The sequence below is a fragment of the Biomphalaria glabrata genome, chromosome 5 (assembly GCF_947242115.1).
Source record: "Biomphalaria glabrata chromosome 5, xgBioGlab47.1, whole genome shotgun sequence".
In the NCBI taxonomy this organism is placed as follows: domain Eukaryota; kingdom Metazoa; phylum Mollusca; class Gastropoda; family Planorbidae; genus Biomphalaria; species Biomphalaria glabrata.
Genome location: NC_074715.1, coordinates 31,855,295 through 31,874,775, shown reverse-complemented (window position 1 = coordinate 31,874,775; position 19,481 = coordinate 31,855,295). Strand labels below are relative to the sequence as shown.

At 35.9% G+C, this 19,481-nt stretch overlaps 1 protein-coding gene across 1 annotated transcript; it reads right to left on the bottom strand.

The window, feature by feature from the left end:
* Positions 1 to 1,802: 1,802 nt before the first annotated feature.
* LOC129926322 (fibrillin-2-like) lies at positions 1,803 to 3,572 on the bottom strand. The gene has a single exon (XM_056029639.1). It carries the CDS (start codon positions 3,570 to 3,572, stop codon positions 1,803 to 1,805), a length of 1,770 nt encoding a protein of 589 aa, XP_055885614.1.
* Positions 3,573 to 19,481: the final 15,909 nt, after the last annotated feature.

Here is a 19,481-nt window from a genome sequence, read left to right as displayed (position 1 = left end):
AAAATCGTTTCTTTTATAATCGTGAGAATGGCGATATCAAAGGAGTGTGTATTTTTCTTATCTAGGGACGCAGGCTTGGGACTCTGCTGGAGTCAAGTCTGAGTTATAGGCTTGGTATGGTAGTTGACTATTGCCCGTGACGTTGGGTTGGCGTTGTGAAGCCTGATTGACTATGGCACTGAGATTAAGGTGTGCTATAGTCCTTTGAATGTAATTTGTAATTGCTATTGCTATTTATTCATAATGTATGCCTCATAATATCATACATAGCATTAACTCATTAAACCTTTGTTGTTATATGCAATATTGTTATTCACTAGTATACGTTGATATTTGGTTTATTCGTTCCTGGATATTTATTGCATAAATTGATTGCTAGACTGTTAGTGGTGCCCAGGCAGACGAGCCAAGGCTGAATTATAACCCCGACATAAAGTTAATAAACACTGTTCAGGTGGGGAGCCCGGCGAAGTACATCATACCCTAGATGTGCGCGAGGATAAAACCCACCTGACAGTTAAAAGCCTATATATTGATTAATGTAGTCCAATGTTTGTAAAATGTTTCACATGTTTCGGATGTTGAAGATAATTTACTTCCTAGTCCAAGCCTCTCGCAAGAAGACGGGGGATAGCAGAGGGAGGGTTTGAACAAGGGACTATCAAGATGACCATACGACAGTCCAGAGCGCATTCCGCACGATCAGGCAGCCATTATATAATGCATATAGATTCTCCTAATTGATTATTTTTTTTACTGCAGATTACTAGATTTACACATATCCTACTTACAGCTGCCCACTATATAGACAGAGGCGGCATTAGCAGTGCGCGCGGCCCTGGGCGAGTGTCTTATCAGGGCAACGAACATTTCTACGATGAGCTGATGATGACAAAAGATTCTCTTTATCGCGTGGCCTCCCTCGTGCGCGGCGTCTTGGGCAGTTGCCGCACTCGCAAAGTTCGCCTCTGATTCGGACTCTCAATGGTGTAACTGTTACCCAGACTATTTAAATTTATACAGTATTCCTATTGGTAATAGTTGAAAGTAATTCGTAAGGTTTAAAAAGAAAATTACAACGGGACTTTTGCTCAATGTTTCGGTTCAAACTAGAAAAAAACGTCCTAGAGTTGTATTATTAAAAAAAATAATGAATTTCTTGGAACAGTTACAAATGTGTATTTGTCTATTCGACGTTTTTTTTTTAAACAAGAAGTAAATCGTCCTGAACCTCCAGAAATCTATTGAGTAATCTAACCCTAATTAATTCAACTTCCGGTCTGAGAAAGTGAACTTCTCTAGCAGAGAGTAGATATAATGACCTACTTAAAGACACAAACAACAGTCGCCATTGCCCAGGCGGTTTCGACATAAAATGACATCACTGGTCGGTTATTTCGTTGATCACAATTGATCCACAGAGCTGTTGATCGATAATGTAGTAAGACTCACTTTTGCTCTGCGTGCTGCAATATCGAACCAGCTGACAGTGAGCCCAAGATCTGGGTCATTGACGTCATGGATTGATTCCCTCCCCTCTTTCCTCCAATACCCCCCTCCATCTCTGCCAGACTTGATCTCAGTGGGCAGACGTCCACATTATGATTTGGTCACACCATGTCTAACAGAACGTTGCACTTTAAACTTTGACCCTGCCTTTCATTTACTACTGGGATGTTAGCATTTAAACGCTGACCCCAATGTAGCTTCATATTGCACTTTTGAACTTTGACTAGCTCACACCATACTAACTTTACCTAAATAAAACATTGAACAATATACTTCTCCATGTCAATACACTTCTACATCCAAATACATTTCTCAATGTCAATACATTTCTCCATGTCAATACATTTCTCCATGTCAATACACTTCTTCATTTCAATACACTTCTCCATGTCAATACACTTCTTCATTTCAATACATTTCTCCATGTCAATACACTTCTCCATGTCAATACACTTCTTCATTTCAATACACTTCTCCATGTCAATACACTTCTTCATTTCAATACACTTCTTCATTTCAATACACTTCTCCATGTCAATACACTTCTTCATTTCAATACATTTCTCCATGTCAATACACTTCTCCATGTTAATACACTTCTTCATTTCAATATATTTCTCCATGTTAATACACTTCTTCATTTCAATACACTTCTCCATGTTAATACACTTCTTCATTTCAATACACTTCTCCATGTTAATACACTTCTCCATGTTAATACACTTCTTCATTTCAATACACTTCTCCATGTTAATACACTTCTCCATGTTAATACATTTCTCCATGTCAATAAACTTCTTCATTTCAATATATTTCTCCATGTTAATACACTTCTTCATTTCAATATATTTCTCCATGTCAATACACTTCTCCATTTCAATATATTTCTCCATGTCAATACACTTCTTCATTTCAATACACTTCTCCATGTTAATACACTTCTCCATTTCAATATATTTCTCCATGTTAATACACTTCTTCATTTCAATACACTTCTCCATGTTAATACATTTCTCCATGTCAATAAACTTCTTCATTTCAATATATTTCTCCATGTTAATACACTTCTCCATTTCAATATATTTCTCCATGTTAATACACTTCTCCATTTCAATATATTTCTCCATGTTAATACACTTCTTCATTTCAATACACTTCTCCATTTCAATATATTTCTCCATGTTAATACACTTCTTCATTTCAATACACTTCTCCATGTTAATACATTTCTCCATGTCAATAAACTTCTTCATTTCAATATATTTCTCCATGTTAATACACTTCTCCATTTCAATATATTTCTCCATGTTAATACACTTCTTCATTTCAATACACTTCTCCATTTCAATACACTTCTCCATGTTAATACATTTCTCCATGTCAATACACTTCTTCATTTCAATATATTTCTCCATGTTAATACAGTTCTCCATGTTAATACATTTCTCCATGTTAATACACTTCTTCATTTCAATACACTTCTCCATTTCAATACACTTCTCCATTTCAATACATTTCTCCTTGTCAATACACTTCTTCATTTCAATACACTTCTCCATTTCAATACACTTCTCCATGTTAATACAGTTCTCCATGTTAATACATTTCTCCATGTTAATACACTTCTTCATTTCAATACACTTCTCCATTTCAATACACTTCTCCATTTCAATACATTTCTCCTTGTCAATACACTTCTTCATTTCAATACACTTCTCCATTTCAATACACTTCTCCATGTTAATACAGTTCTCCATGTTAATACATTTCTCCATGTTAATACACTTCTTCATTTCAATACACTTCTCCATTTCAATACATTTCTCCATGTTAATACACTTCTTCATTTCAATACACTTCTCCATTTCAATACACTTCTCCATGTTAATACATTTCTCCATGTTAATACACTTCTTCATTTCAATACACTTCTCCATTTCAATACACTTCTCCATTTCAATACATTTCTCCTTGTCAATACACTTCTTCATTTCAATACACTTCTCCATTTCAATACACTTCTCCATGTTAATACAGTTCTCCATGTTAATACATTTCTCCATGTCTATACATCTCCGAATATAGAATTCCTTAGTTTACCACATAACCCTGCTTGCAAGACTTGGCCGACACACTTTCAAAATATAAGGTTATATTTCATACTTAAGCTCTGAAATACATTCTTCAAATTAATATTGCACGTTAAGTATGAGTTTATCACTTTCCAAAGGAAGAAATCAGTTTTAAAGTTTGAATTAGCACACAAATCTTCATGTCCATTGGAGCCGATTTTCTGCGTACTGTGAGCAGAAGTACCGAGAGGTCGGATACGGGCTAGATTTGGTCCGCGGGCCGTAATTTGGACGTCATCAGCGAAACCTATTTCAAAGTAATGTTCCATTGTTTGTCCAACTTTGTTTCGACATAAAACATTCTATTTTGCAATTTCAGCACTGCACTTTTAAGCTTTGACTAGGCCATGACGTAACGAAACAGTTCTGTCATAGAGATAGCAATAATTCCTACTGGCAATAGGGGAAGTGGTCAGGTGTCTCTCTGACATTAAAAGTACACCCGTACGTCACAACCATCCACCCACGCAGTGCACCTTCTGTTCCAGATCATTTCAACCTTGATGGATGTATACCAAACTCCCGTTATTTCTATATGAAAAGTAAGATGTATCTACACTACCAACAAGATCTGCTTGCAAACAATTATGACTAAGTTACAAGATTCAATAACGTGACTTCAAAAAGATGTGCGTCAAAAAAAATGTTCATATATAAAAAGGACATCAACAAAGAGAAATCTTCAACGAAAGAGAAGTAGCGAAACAAAGGCGTGTCTCCAGTAACGACTAGTCTCTTGTATTGAAGATGAAACTTCAACTAAATAATTGGCTCCAATAAAAAAAATGCGTATTTTATCTGAAGACTATCTTCAAAATCTAGACGTGACTGTGTTTTTAAATGTGACATTAACAATAATAATAATTAACAATAACTCGTCAACAAATAAGACGTCTTAAATCAAACAGATTTGACCTAAAAAAAAAAAGAAAAAAAGATTTGTTCTCATCTAAAGTTTATAAGATCTGCTATGTGTCTTTAATATTCTACTTACTTCTCTTTAAAGAGAACTCTCCATCTGAAAACGTTAAGAAATAGCGCTATTAAGCAAAAGTAAAGACTTGTAAAGCATATTAGCACACTTTGTTAGCACAAAATCTTGAATTCTTGATAGCTCTAATAAGACAACTTTTACTATTTGTACGCTTGGCTGATGGGATGAATTCCATTGAGTTTCTTGACATTGATCAAAGTCTTCACAATTATTTACATTCATGATTATTGTTTATTCTCATCAGTTCATATGTCAAGATAGGGATTGATTAACTCTTTCTTATTTCTTAACGGCAATATGGTTCATAGCTCGAAAACGATTGCACCATCTTCTGAGTCGTTCTCAAAATCGGCACAATGGTTAGACTACTTCTTACTTTTTTTATCTTTACCTCCGTCGTTGTGTACGAGGCTATGACGTAATCATCTCGTCAGTACAAAGCAATGGATAAAACAATTAGATCATTTTCTAGACATGTTACGAACAAAACAAAAATCGTGGCAGTGTGAGCAGGTCTATGATGTTAGATTTATAACTTCCTTATTTATTAGATTGTTTATAATAAAAGCAAATATAGGAACAAAAAAAAAAGTTGCAATAATTACTACTTACGTATTATAATATTGTAGTCTAGTTTTGTGTTCACTCTTTTCTATAAGGAAAATGGTCATTATGGATGAAGCTCTATAGACTACTATAGAGATTTAATGACTAAAAAAACCCAGATAGTAACAAGACTAGAAAGACGAGATTAAAAAAAAGTAAAAGATCGAAATCTTTCTCAATGCTGATGGATAATATAAGAATGCAATGTTTTATTGGAAAACTGTTTAGTCATCACTAGTCAAAATCGTTTCATTTTGGCATAACCCTTATAAAAGACCCACATTGATGAGGTGTAAGTTGCCCACATTGATGAGGTGTAGACTTAGGTGTCCCGCATTGGCGAGTATGTAACTTGCAAACACTTCCGGGTGTGGAAGAGAGAAAGTAAAAGAAAGAAATATGGAGAAACCTTCCAGAAATAGTTCATAAAAGTAGATATTTAAAAAAATATATATTATCTAAGAAACACATGAAAAGAATGAAGGTTAAATACATTCTTTTAGATACGTTTTTAGTCAAGAAATGTCCTGACCACATTCCAGATTAGCATGTAAAATATAACAATACCTTTGAACATCAATCATCATAATTTAAGCCTGAAGACTCAAAAATAGTTAGTGAATTCAACCAGAACTTATAACTACTGTTACCTATTTGGATTCAATTACTGGATCAATATCATATCGATCAATAATGGTCAAATAATAAAAGAAAGGAGAAACTAAAACATCAAGCGTTAGTTAATAAAAAGTTAAATATAAACACTACCGACCTAAATCTTTGCTATATAAAGTTAAATATAAACACTACTGACCTAAATCTTTGCTATATAAAGTTAAATATAAACACTACTGACCTAAATCTTTGCTATATAAAGTTAAATATAAACACTACTGACCTAAATCTTTGCTATATAAAGTTAAATATAAACACTACTGACCTAAATCTTTGCTATATAAAGTTAAATATAAACACTACTGACCTAAATCTTTGCTATATAAAGTTAAATATAAACGCTACTGACCTAAATCTTTGCTATATCAAGTTAAATATAAACACTACTGACCTAAATCTTTGCTATATAAAGTTAAATATAAACACTACTGACCTAAATCTTTGCTATATTAATTTTAATATAAACACTACTGACCTAAATCTTTGCTATATCAAGTTAAATATAAACATTACTGACCTAAATCTTTGCTATATAAAGTTAAATATAAACACTACTGACCTAAATCTTTGCTAACATTTCTCTCATTTCCTAGAACGTCGCTTTATCTCTTTCTAAAATGTGTAATAACAATGTCAGACAAATCTAAACCCAATTCCAAATATTAAAAAAAAGTATTCAAAGGGCAAATAATTTGTTTTTATTTTGAACAGACTAGTGCATGTCTTATTTCCAAATGCAGAGGTCCGGAAGACACGAGACTTGAAGGTAGCGACATCACCAATGTGAAGCATGCCACTATACAGGATAAAGACTAGGACAAACCGAAGGGACTGTGCTAGTTGGGTGAAATGATGGCGGTGCCAATAGGAACAATTGATGGCGTTGCTAATTCAGACAGGTGATGGCAGTGTTAGCTGTGACAGATATCGATGCTGGTTAGGACAAATCATAGCAGTGTTAGCTGTGACAGATATCGATGCTGGTTAGGACAAATCATGGCAGTGTTTGCTGTGACAGATATCGATGCTGGTTAGGACAAATCATGGCAGTGTTAGCTGTGACAGATATCGATGCTGGTTAGGACAAATCATAGCAGTGTTAGCTGTGACAGATATCGATGCTGGTTAGGACAAATCATGGCAGTGTTAGCTGTGACAGATATCGATGCTGGTTAGGACAAATCATGGCAGTGTTTGCTGTGACAGATATCGATGCTGGTTAGGACAAATCATGGCAGTGTTAGCTGTGAAGATATCGATGCTGGTTAGGACAAATCATGGCAGTGTTTGCTGTGACAGATATCGATGCTGGTTAGGACAAATCATGGCAGTGTTAGCTGTGACAGATATCGATGCTGGTTAGGACAAATCATGGCAGTGTTAGCTGTGACAGATATCGATGTAAGTTAGGACAAATCATTGCAGTGTTAGCTGTGACAGATATCGATGCTGGTTAGGACAAATCATGGCAGTGTTAGCTGTGACAGATATCGATGTAAGTTAGGACAAATCATGGCAGTGTTAGCTGTGACAGATATCGATGCTGGTTAGGACAAATCATGGCAGTGTTTGCTGTGACAGATATCGATGCTGGTTAGGACAAATCATGGCAGTGTTAGCTGTGACAGATATCGATGCTGGTTAGGACAAATCATAGCAGTGTTAGCTGTGACAGATATCGATGCTGGTTAGGACAAATCATGGCAGTGTTAGCTGTGACAGATATCGATGCTGGTTAGGACAAATCATGGCAGTGTTTGCTGTGACAGATATCGATGCTGGTTAGGACAAATCATGGCAGTGTTAGCTGTGACAGATATCGATGCTGGTTAGGACAAATCATGGCAGTGTTTGCTGTGACAGATATCGATGCTGGTTAGGACAAATCATGGCAGTGTTAGCTGTGACAGATATCGATGCTGGTTAGGACAAATCATGGCAGTGTTAGCTGTGACAGATATCGATGCTGGTTAGGACAAATCATGGCAGTGTTAGCTGTGACAGATATCGATGCTGGTTAGGACAAATCATAGCAGTGTTAGCTGTGACAGATATCGATGCTGGTTAGGACAAATCATGGCAGTGTTAGCTGTGACAGATATCGATGCTGGTTAGGACAAATCATGGCAGTGTTAGCTGTGACAGATATCGATGTTGGTTAGGACAAATCATAGCAGTGTTAGCTGTGACAGATATCGATGCTGGTTAGGACAAATCATAGCAGTGTTAGCTGTGACAGATATCGATGCTGGTTAGGACAAATCATGGCAGTGTTAGCTGTGACAGATATCGATGCTGGTTAGGACAAATCATGGCAGTGTTTGCTGTGACAGATATCGATGCTGGTTAGGACAAATCATGGCAGTGTTAGCTGTGACAGATATCGATGCTGGTTAGGACAAATCATGGCAGTGTTAGCTGTGACAGATATCGATGCTGGTTAGGACAAATCATGGCAGTGTTAGCTGTGACAGATATCGATGCTGGTTAGGACAAATCATAGCAGTGTTAGCTGTGACAGATATCGATGCTGGTTAGGACAAATCATGGCAGTGTTAGCTGTGACAGATATAGATGCTGGTTAGCACAAATCATGGCAGTGTTAGCTGTGACAGATATCGATGTTGGTTAGGACAAATCATAGCAGTGTTAGCTGTGACAGATATCGATGCTGGTTAGGACAAATCATGGCAGTGTTAGCTGTGACAGATATCGATGCTGGTTAGGACAAATCATGGCAGTGTTAGCTGTGACAGATATCGATGCTGGTTAGGACAAATCATGGCAGTGTTAGCTGTGACAGATATCGATGCTGGTTAGGACAAATCATAGCAGTGTTTGACATATATCGACAAATCATGGCGGTGCTAAGTGTGCCTGTCTTTATAGAGCAGAAAACGGCAATACAGTGAAGGAGCTTAGGTTTTGAAGAGAAGAAACTCCATGTTTGATAGGGAGACTCAATATAAACGTGAGACTAAGACATTGATTCCCACTTTTTAAAATAACTTGAGACTATGATCACATTGGTTTGAACTTTGGCCTGTCAGAAGGTCCACACACCCCAAATGTAAAGCCTCTGTCTGTTGTGACTGTGCCCCACACGTCACATGTGGAGCGCGAATGTACAGAAGGACTTCTTAATGAGGACACATTCCCACGTTATGAGTAAGTAGTCAGATCGATGGTTGAGCTGATGGCTGGGCTCACCATGTGACAACAACTGGGCGTGTCGGGTGGGTGTTTGTCTGGGTGGGGGGTAGAAGAGGCGCATTTAAATTCGATGTCACCCTGAGTGCGACTGTTTCATAATTTCACCTCCCAGTTAGATCTAAAGATCGAACCAATAGTAAGTAGGTGTGAGCTTGCTTTCATTGATCGAAGTTGTTTGTAAACAATAATTGTCAGAGTGAGTCATAGCTATTTATAGAGCACAAGGAACATTGCCAGTTTGTCAAAGATAAGTGTGTCGCTTTCTTCAGTATCTTTCTGTCAAAGTTTCAACCTTGGGACATCCCGTTCAGCCCGTTTGGTGCTTCCTTTGTTCATTTTGTTACCTCTAAAGACTTTTTAAAGTCTTTCTTTTTATCAAAGTTTTTCTCTTTAATATATAAAAAGTAAAGACAATATTTTAAAAGTTACTATACCGATCTGGAAGAATTATTTTTAAATCTTTCTTTTCCATCTGAAATCTTTGAAAAAGACTTTCTTTGTTAGGTAGAGTGAAGTACAAGCTCACACTATGACAATCTCTTTTGTGGACATGTGAGGGATGGGTATTTGAGAGAAGACTGCCTTTAGGCGCTCAGCTATAAGCCACTGTCAAAAAGTGGCGTAGCTATAGGGATTTGGGGGCCTGGAGGGCTTGACCTCTTTAGGGGCCCTTGCATTTTGACATTTCAACATAAGATAATGGGGTAATATTTGATGTAAAAACAAAATTTCGGACATTCATCCCGGGGGTGGTGTATTTTAATTTTGGACCCCCCCCCCCCGCCACCACCTTAACTACGCCACGGCTGTCAATTGTCCTTTTTGTTTCCGGCTGATGAAGGCCTTTTGTCCCAATGTCCTGTATTTTTACTTTGATTCAGTTGGGTTACCTATAAGTATTGTATGTCTATTGAAAAAGTTTGTTTTATAGTCTTGACATTTCTCTGTTTATTCTACATCATAATTTAGGACCCAATGCTGTAGATATCACAAGATGAGTATTTTAGATGCTTTGTTGTTAAATATGTTTTTAGAAGTATCAGACCAAATAATGTAATCTCCTTAAAATATCAAACTTACCTAAAAGTATACGCTCAATAAATAGAACAAATATAACAACTCTATGATTGTCACTATATAGTGATATTTAATATTCATGTGTTAATAAATCACTATATCTAAATATACTGGTTAATAGGTCACCACAGTAGTGCAAGATGCACATTACATAGAAAGTGAACAACTTAAGGTCTCATACTCGTTTTATGAATAATCTCCCTTTAGAGTACTTTAGACACTATTTACTGTGTCATTATCACAATATGGACACTTTAGTCTTTTTTAAGAGATATAGGCAAGTGAGCAGAAGTCTGAATGATTGTTTCGGGACTAGAGATGTTGAATTAAAAAGTTTAAAAAGGTAGAAATTTTGGTTTCACTCTGAATAGATTGTAAAATGTTTGTTTTACATGTTTCGGATGTTCCTTCAGAGTTGAAGATAATTACTTCCTAGTCCAAACCTCCCGCAGGACGACGGGGAATGGGAGCGGACAGGGTTTGAACCCTGGACCATCGATAAATCTGAACGACAGTCCAGTGCGCAAACCGCACGACCAGGGTTCTAATCCACTTCAGAAGCCTCTTTCTTTTTAAGTCTTATAAAATCTGAAACTTACTGTGACGTGGTGTTTACACGTAAAGGTTGCTACAGAAATGTAAACAGGATTTTGTAAACATTTCTTTTTACCATTTGACTACTAGTATCTTCTAATGTCTAGACAGAAAAGTCAATAATTTATTTTGGGTAGACAATTGGTTTCCGGTACCTGAAAACTAGAAAACTTTCGATTGGAAAAAAACACTCTATATAGAAGAGACTTGTTTCAGAGTCTGCATTCAGTCTGTTCCATAAGTTCCGAGCTTCATGTCAAGTCTACGTGTGTGACTTTATTATTGAATTTTAAGTTTAATAATAAGTTTATTTCTAAGTATATAATGTGCATTCTCTAGTTTTATGTTTTCCACTTGAGGATTAAATTATTTAATTCGTAAAGAGGAACTCTGTTATTTGTTCCCCTACACTTGGGTGAGTTGGGTCCTATAATTGGACATACATTTATCGAGTAAAAACACCAAGATGCATTCACTATTACATTCCGCTATATGACATGCTATGAAAACATACTGCATTTAGTAAGCAACTGATCATTGCTATCTGTTTGATAATACACTACAAATCACTAGTCCAACGGATGCTTCTAAAGACGCTATAGTTATTAGGCGCGATAAAATAGTACAAATATTTTGTAATGTCTCTACCTGAATGTTGACCTACTTTTCTTTTTCAAGGTAGATAACAAAATGACGCTCACGCACTAACACCCACGCACATGATAGTCTGTTAGTATGTTTAGGTAAAGGCGTTTACCTGTGCACCTGTTACGTAATCAATTATCTACTAAAGGTACAACCTTTTTGTGTTTGTTTGAATGTAGGTCAACACATGCGTGGTTTTGTTTCGTTTCTTTCTTTGTTTTCAGTTCTATTTTTTTAATACTTTTTTTTTAAACTACTTCTGCCGCATGTTGAAAAAAAAATGGAGCAGGTTAAAAAAAAATACCAACTATTTAGGCCAAAAGATGACCCAGACACGAGATACAAACTGGTGCAGTGCGGGGGTAAGGGAAGTATTTTAGGCGTAAGCAAATTCGCATGTTTGCCAGCAGACGACTAAAATAGAAGAGCACACATCCTACGCGCCCTGTCTAAAAATAAGACCGCTAAAATAACGCTTGGTCCATGTCCGAGGATTATCTTTCCCTGCATCGAAGAGCTCAGAGTTGAAATAGTTGTCCGCGGGTCAAGGGAGATAAGCACATAGAGTCTAATCACGTCACCAACAGTGATAGAGCACTGTAACAAAAGTAGTACAGATAGAAATTTCAACCAATAACCCACATCCGTCAGCATATACTGGAATATAGATCTCCACGAGTTGAACATTGGTGTTAGCAATAATTAGACAAAGCTAAAAGCTTAATAGAATATTAGACATTTTTATACATGGAGCAATACATAGCTTAAAGATGTATTACACTCCTCACTGAAAGAAAATGTTTGTAATTTATGTTTATAGAAGTGATAATTTGTGTGTACAATAAAGTAAATTTTTCGAGGTTCTTCTGTTTGCAAAAAATAATCTCACTATGAGAGACTCCAACGGAAGCATCGGGCCGAAACCACACTACTCCACCGAACTCGGATCTGAGCAGCTTTCTTCATCTGCTCCCATGTCATTCCAGTATCATCAGCTTCACCGATGACTGACCTCTTCCAGGTTTGCTTGGGTCTGCAAACTTTCCTTGCGAATTCCAATCAAGTGCCTGCCTTGCAACATTGGTGGCTGGTTTTCACAGGGTGTGTCCTATCCAGCTCCACTTTCGCTTTTTGATGTCTTGGGCTATGGGCTTTTGCCTAGTTCCCTCCCATAAATTAACAGTAGATATCTTTTCGGCCAAATAATTCCCAATATCCGGCGTAGGCATCTGTTAACAAAGGTCTGGAGTTTTTCCATAAGTTTTGGTGACTCTCCATGTCCCTGAACCGTATAGAAGAACAGACTTAACGTTTGTGTTATAGATTTGTATCTTGTTTTGTAGAGACAGTGCCTTGGCGAGCCAGATTGCTTGAAGAGTGGAAAAGGCAAACCTCGCTTTAATAATCCGATTTTGTATATCACCATTAGTTCCACCCTCTTTCCTAACTCTACTTCCTAAATAAGTGAAGTGGTCCTTATCGAGGATGTTCTCTCCTTATAGCATGATTGGGTTCTCTTGTCTGTTATTGATCCTCATGACTTTTTTCTTTTCAACCTGAAAGAACCAGTACACTATGTCACCCAAAAAAAAAAAAAGAACATCTATGTCTTACAGCATTTCACTTTTGTATTAAGTTGGCAATATCGATGTTAAGTTAGGGTCCTTGACATTACTGTGGATACATCTGCAATAGTTTGCACAACCAGAGCATACAAATACACTTTTGCTTCAGTTCAATTGTGAGGCGCGGTGGATGACCTTAAAGCGCTTGGCTTCCGAGCCGGGGTCCGGATCCTGGTGAAGACAGGGATTTTTAATTTCGGGATTTTCGGTCGCCTTTGAATCCACCCAGCTCTAATGGGCACCTGACATTAGTTGGAGAAAAATAAAGGTGGTTGGTCGTTGTGCTAGCCACATGACACGCTCGTTAACCTTAGGCCACAGAAACAGATGACCTTTATCACAAGGTCTGAAAGGGGAACTTTTTTTTTAGTTCAATGTAGTAGCAACACTGTAACCTTTATGTTATGGGGTGAGGGATTCAGTTGTATAGTTGGAAACATATACTGTACAAAGTATGTTTGACTGTTCTGACCCAAATATGACTTTGGTAGGAATTTTTTTTTCCTCGAAAATGTTCTCTCTGTCCCAGGTGACGGGCCAGGTGTAACGGTTGAACCAGTGTTTTTATAGTTTAACCGTTGAACAGGTGTTTGTATGGTTTGACATAAAAACATTTACGTCTCAAGTTACACGTTCAACAAGTGAACAAGAAATGAACATTAAGATTGTTCAAACCCTGGATGTACTAAGTCATAACACACACATGTTTTTGTCACACTGACCTAATTCAGTAACTTATGGTGCAAGTCTGCTGTTTTCAATACCTGGCCTGCAGTTCTGAAGAGTTTTTTTTTAAATTACAATCTAGGACAGCGGTTCTCAACCTTTTAACCTTGGCGACCCCTAATACGATTCTCCACTAGGCGGCCACCCCCAACCTAAAAATGTGTTTCGTTCCTAGGCCTAGGTAGGGCCTAAGTAAAATTAACTAAAAAAATGTGTTTCGTTCCTAGGCCTAGGTAGGGCCTAAGTAAAATTAACTAAAAAAATGTGTTTCGTTCCTAGGCCTAGGTAGGGCCTAAGTAAAATTAACTAAAAAAAAATTTCCGTTGGTCTTAGGCGACCCCTGTCAAATGTTCATTCGACCCCCAAAGGGGTCGCGACCCACAGGTTGAGAGCCCCTGATCTAGGACAATCTAGGTGGTTGGAAGGTTTGTCCTCTTTAACAGCAGTAATCAATGTAGTAGTTCAGGTATTGTGTGTGTGTGTGTGTGAGAGAGAGAGAGAGAGAGAGACTTAAACTACTTATTAAATGTAGCAATTCTTGGATCCAGATTTTTAGTTCTTCAGTCAGTAACGACACTATCTACTACCAGGTAACACTCGTTTCATTTCCGTAGAGATTCTCTTTAATTTTTCACGGCTTTACTAATGTATAGCCATTCCTTTTTTAGCGGCCCCCGTAAGGGGAAAAAGCCGCTATTAGGTTTGTGCAAAATGTCCGTCTGTCCGTCTGTCACACTCAGATCTCGAAAACTAGAAGAGATATGAAAAATATTATTTCATCATTAAATGCGGCTTGAAAAGTTTAGGTGCAACGGCTACTTTTGGTTTTCTAAAAGCAAACCGTTTAATTTATGAAATTAATTATGCAAGCGATTTTTTCATAAAAATACACCAATTCTAAAACAATTACGTAAATGTAAGGGAGGCAATGTTACAATATGCTAACAAAGATGGACAATGTTGGTGTATTTTCAGTATCACTAAGTCAAATATATTTTTAAAATGTACAGGAAATGTTTACAACAAATATAAATAATAGTTAGAGATGTTTTTTCTGGTCAACTAGCTGCTAAGATTAAAAGAAAACATTTCTGTTTGTTTATAAAGGCTAATAATGCACTTTGTATGTAAATATCACGCACATTTTTTTAAATGGACTTTTTATGCAGCGATTTTCGTGCAGTAGCGTAACGTCGCAATACGATCAGGTGCTAAACCAATTCCTTAAACTTTTTTAAAAAATCAGATTTTAGTTATTTTTTGTTTAGTGCCCCCATCCGAATAAAAGAAGATTATTTTTGTGCGTTTTGTCTGTTGGTCGGTCTGTCCGTCACGATTAGATTAAAAAAACTACAACTCTAAAAGCTATTGAAAATCTGATTTACCCTGTAATGTTCCTCCCGTAACATCTCAATAGTTTTAAGTATCAAAAAATTGATTGTTCCGGATTTTTGTGTGCAAAACTAATCAACCCAAACAAATGTTTGTTTGCTCTTCTAATTTATATTACATTCCATTTCCATGTTTAAACGTTGCAAAAACACATTATCAATAATATGTTGTTCCGTTTTTTATGTAAATAGCATATTAATGCTAATTCAAAATCTCTATACTGACTTATATTTCATTTAGTGTAAAAATGTTCCGGATATTGTTTTATAAAACATGAATTATGCTAATGATTGTTTGAAATCGCATAATTTACTAATATTACACTTATATTATTTGACAATGCGTCACTATAATTGGGTTATCAATATCAAATTGTTCCGTATTTTCATCTTTAAACAAATTTTAAAAATATCGACAATAGGTTGTTCAGGGCTTAAAAAAAAAGTAATTTACTAGAATTGATTACTGAAAATTACTTTTTAAACATTTAATTTTCTTGCTGAAACATAACATAGAAGTTTTGTAATCAATAAAGCAAGTTCCGGATTTTGTTTCTTACAAATCGTCGCTAGAAATTTCCGAATTTATTTAAAAATCTACTAACGCCAAATAATTGTTTAAAGTCCCTCTTCTAATTAATAAACAAATAATCTTCTCATTTACGAATTAATGTTTTTACGGATTTTTATCAAAATATTTTAACTCACTACTCTCTTACAGTACATTTAACTTTCTACCTAAAACATTAAAAAATCTAATTATCGTTAATATTATGTTCCGATTTTTAAGGAAAACAGAATCCAAACACCAAAGTAAGGTATGAAAATCTCTCCACATGGCTGTAGTATATCTAATTTTTATACGAGACCATGCAAAAAAATGTAATTAACGGTATTACATTTATCTGAAATTCTCTTTTTCTTTTACTATTTATATAAACATCCGGAACAATCTATTATATAAACTTTTCAATTGTGTTCATACCTAAAAATTATTGCGATGTTTTGAAACGTAAAATAAAGGTTAATCAATTTTTAATAACTTTTAGTTGTTTTTTTTTAATATCAAGATGACGGACAGACCGACTGACAGACAAAACGCAAAAACAATGCGGCTTTGATCCTCTTTAAATAAATTCTATTAGAACTCAGTGCACCAACGTCTATAAACCCTCGTTAAATATCTCGTGTAAATAAAGACATTTTTTATGGTACCGGTACTAGCCTATTGTGAGGTAATGGAATTTTTTTTCTTTGACGTCATATGAATGGACTCTTTAAATGCAATGTTAAAAGAACGCACTCGGTGCACCAATGTCTATTAACCCTCGAAAAATTGCACGTATTAATGAAAACATATTTTAGTCTAACTAAGCCGTGTGACGTAGTGTTGTTTTTTCCTTTGACTTCATATGGAATGAATTCTTTAAATGAAATGCTAAAAGAACGCACTCGGTGCACCAAAGTCTATGAACACTCGATAAATGGATCGTAATGATGAAGGCGATTTTTATTCTAGCCAGGCCGTGTGACGTAGTGTTTTTTTTTCCTTTGACGTCATATGGAATGAATTCTTTAAATGAAATGCTTAAAGAACGCACTCGGTGCACCAAAGCCTATGAACACTCGATAAATGGCTCGTAATGATGAAGGCGATTTTTAGTCTAGCTAGACCGTGTGACGTAGTGTTTTTTTTCCCTCTGACGTAATATGGAATTAATTCTTCAAATGAAATGAAAAAAGAACTCGGTATAGTAATGTTTATTAAGCCTCGTTATGTGACTCGCGTTTAAAAAAGGAATGATATCTTGATTTAGATCTAATCTAGATTTTTTAAACTAGATCTAGATTTTTTAAACTAGATCTAGATTTTTATTACAGTATATCTAGATCTGGATTTATATTCTAATTAAAATTATTTTAGAGTCTAGATCTAGAATTTCTAAATCTAGTTTAGACTAAAATAGACTAGATTAAGATGTAGAATTTCAATTTCTAAACTTAAAGTGTAAAAAAAAGTGTAGATTTTCATTTCCAAACGTTTTGATCAATATTGCAATGTTTTAATATACTAAAACTAATCTACTATTTTTTATTAAATTTAAATTTAAATTTACGGCAAATGAATCTTTGAAACATTATTACTTTTGACCATCAAAATTAAATCACCTCTTGAATATTATTTGCGAATATGCAGATCCGACAGGGATCCGACTTCGACGGGGGCCGCCTCTGAGTTTGTTTAAATTAGTTTCAAGAAAGAAAAAAAATACGTTGAACCTCAAGACTGAAGTATTTTTTTTTTTTTTTGGCTGTTTAAGATTATTGCGTCTCATGATTATGTATCTGTGTGTAGGAGGGGGTGGGAGAAGGAACAAGAATCAAATAGTACACACACATTCACACCGTCAATCTTTAAGTAGCTGACCTTTTCTAAGTCAAATATTTTTTTTATTTCCTCCTAAGTATATTATACCTTCTTCACCCCATGCGGATTATTGTTGTATAACTTTATACATTTATACGGAACAGATATTTATAAAAAAGAAATCCAGGTGACTAAGAGTAACATAAACTTGAACTAGCCCCTGTGGGTCGGTTCTACGTTGTAAACCAAATCACACCTAAATTAACAAGAGTGACCATGAGATGACCGAAAAGAGAAAGTTATCGTCATTAACAGACAATGAAAAAATAAGAGTATTTTTCCACTTACTTGGTAATCTTTTTACAGTTGTGTTGCCCCCCCCCCCCACCCCGTTCATTTAGAGTAGCAAGTGCAGTTATATGTAAAATTTCTATGCAATAAAACAATACTATAAGGCATTGTCTTCGAATGCAAAAATGAAGAATGTTCACGTGTAACCCAGGTTGTTACATAAACATTGACAGCATCGTTGTCTTAGGGCCTTCATTTTATTGTGCTTTATAGTCATGAGAGGATATGGTCTGTATGCCATTATGTGTGTCCTGATTTCACTAGTTATAGATCTAGTCTTATTCAATTAGAACCTTGAAGTCCATACTATCTTAACATCACTGTAGAAATCGATTCCAGAAATTGAGAAATAGTAACATCGATTATGATTCCACAATGACAGATTATGACTCAAATGTGTATCAGATATGTTATCACCAAGGCCATGAAAGTGTTGAAATAGCTTCAATGGAAACAACAACGCAGTACTAATGGGCTGAGATGATCACTCGCATCTCGTAATCTTAAGAAACCAGTTGATTGCTTCATCCAGATTACAATAGAACAATGCAATGTTTTAAAATATTCAATGAATAAAAGTTAAAACACGCAGTTGTTTCTACGTCTGTTAAGTTGGGCCTTAACACGCTCGATGAACTCAACCTACACTATGTCCTATCTCACACTCGATGAACTCAACCTACACCATGTCCTATCTCACGCTCGATGAACTCAACCTACACCATGTCCTATCTCACGCTCGATGAACTCAACCTACACCATGTCCTATCTCACGCTCGATGAACTCAACCTACACCATGTCCTATCTCACGTTCGATGAACTCAACCTACACTATGTCCTATCTCACGTTCGATGAACTCAACCTACACTATGTCCTATCTCACGTTCGATGAACTCAACCTACACCATGTCCTATCTCACGTTCGATGAACTCAACCTACACTATGTCCTATCTCACACTCGATGAACTCAACCTACACCATGTCCTATCTCACGCTCGATGAACTCAACCTACACCATGTCCTATCTCACACTCGATGAACTCAACCTACACCATGTCCTATCTCACGCTCGATGAACTCAACCTACACCATGTCCTATCTCACGCTCGATGAACTCAACCTACACTATGTCCTATCTCAGGGGTCGGCAACCCTAGGAGTCGAAAGAGCCAAAAATTACAATTTACCAAATTTTAAAGTTTTTAAAGAGCCACACATTTTTTCTTGCCAACTATAAATAGTACTCACACAATTCATTACTTAATTAAAAACAAACGAATATATTAATTCATATATACGTGTTTTTCACACCAAAGTAGATAATATATATATGGTTTCATTACTTAATTTTTTTTTCTTTCAGTAACAACTATAGGAGTTACAACACTAACTTGTACTTCAATAACAAACAATTGAGAAAATTCAATAGGAGGTTGGCTTTGCGTGGTTTTTAGAAAGTTTGGATAAATTTGGCTCATAACTTGTTTTTAGTTTCAAACACGACTCTAAATTTTCATTTTTTAGTTGACTTCTTACTGTACTTTTATTTATGTACGAATATAACACTTGCTC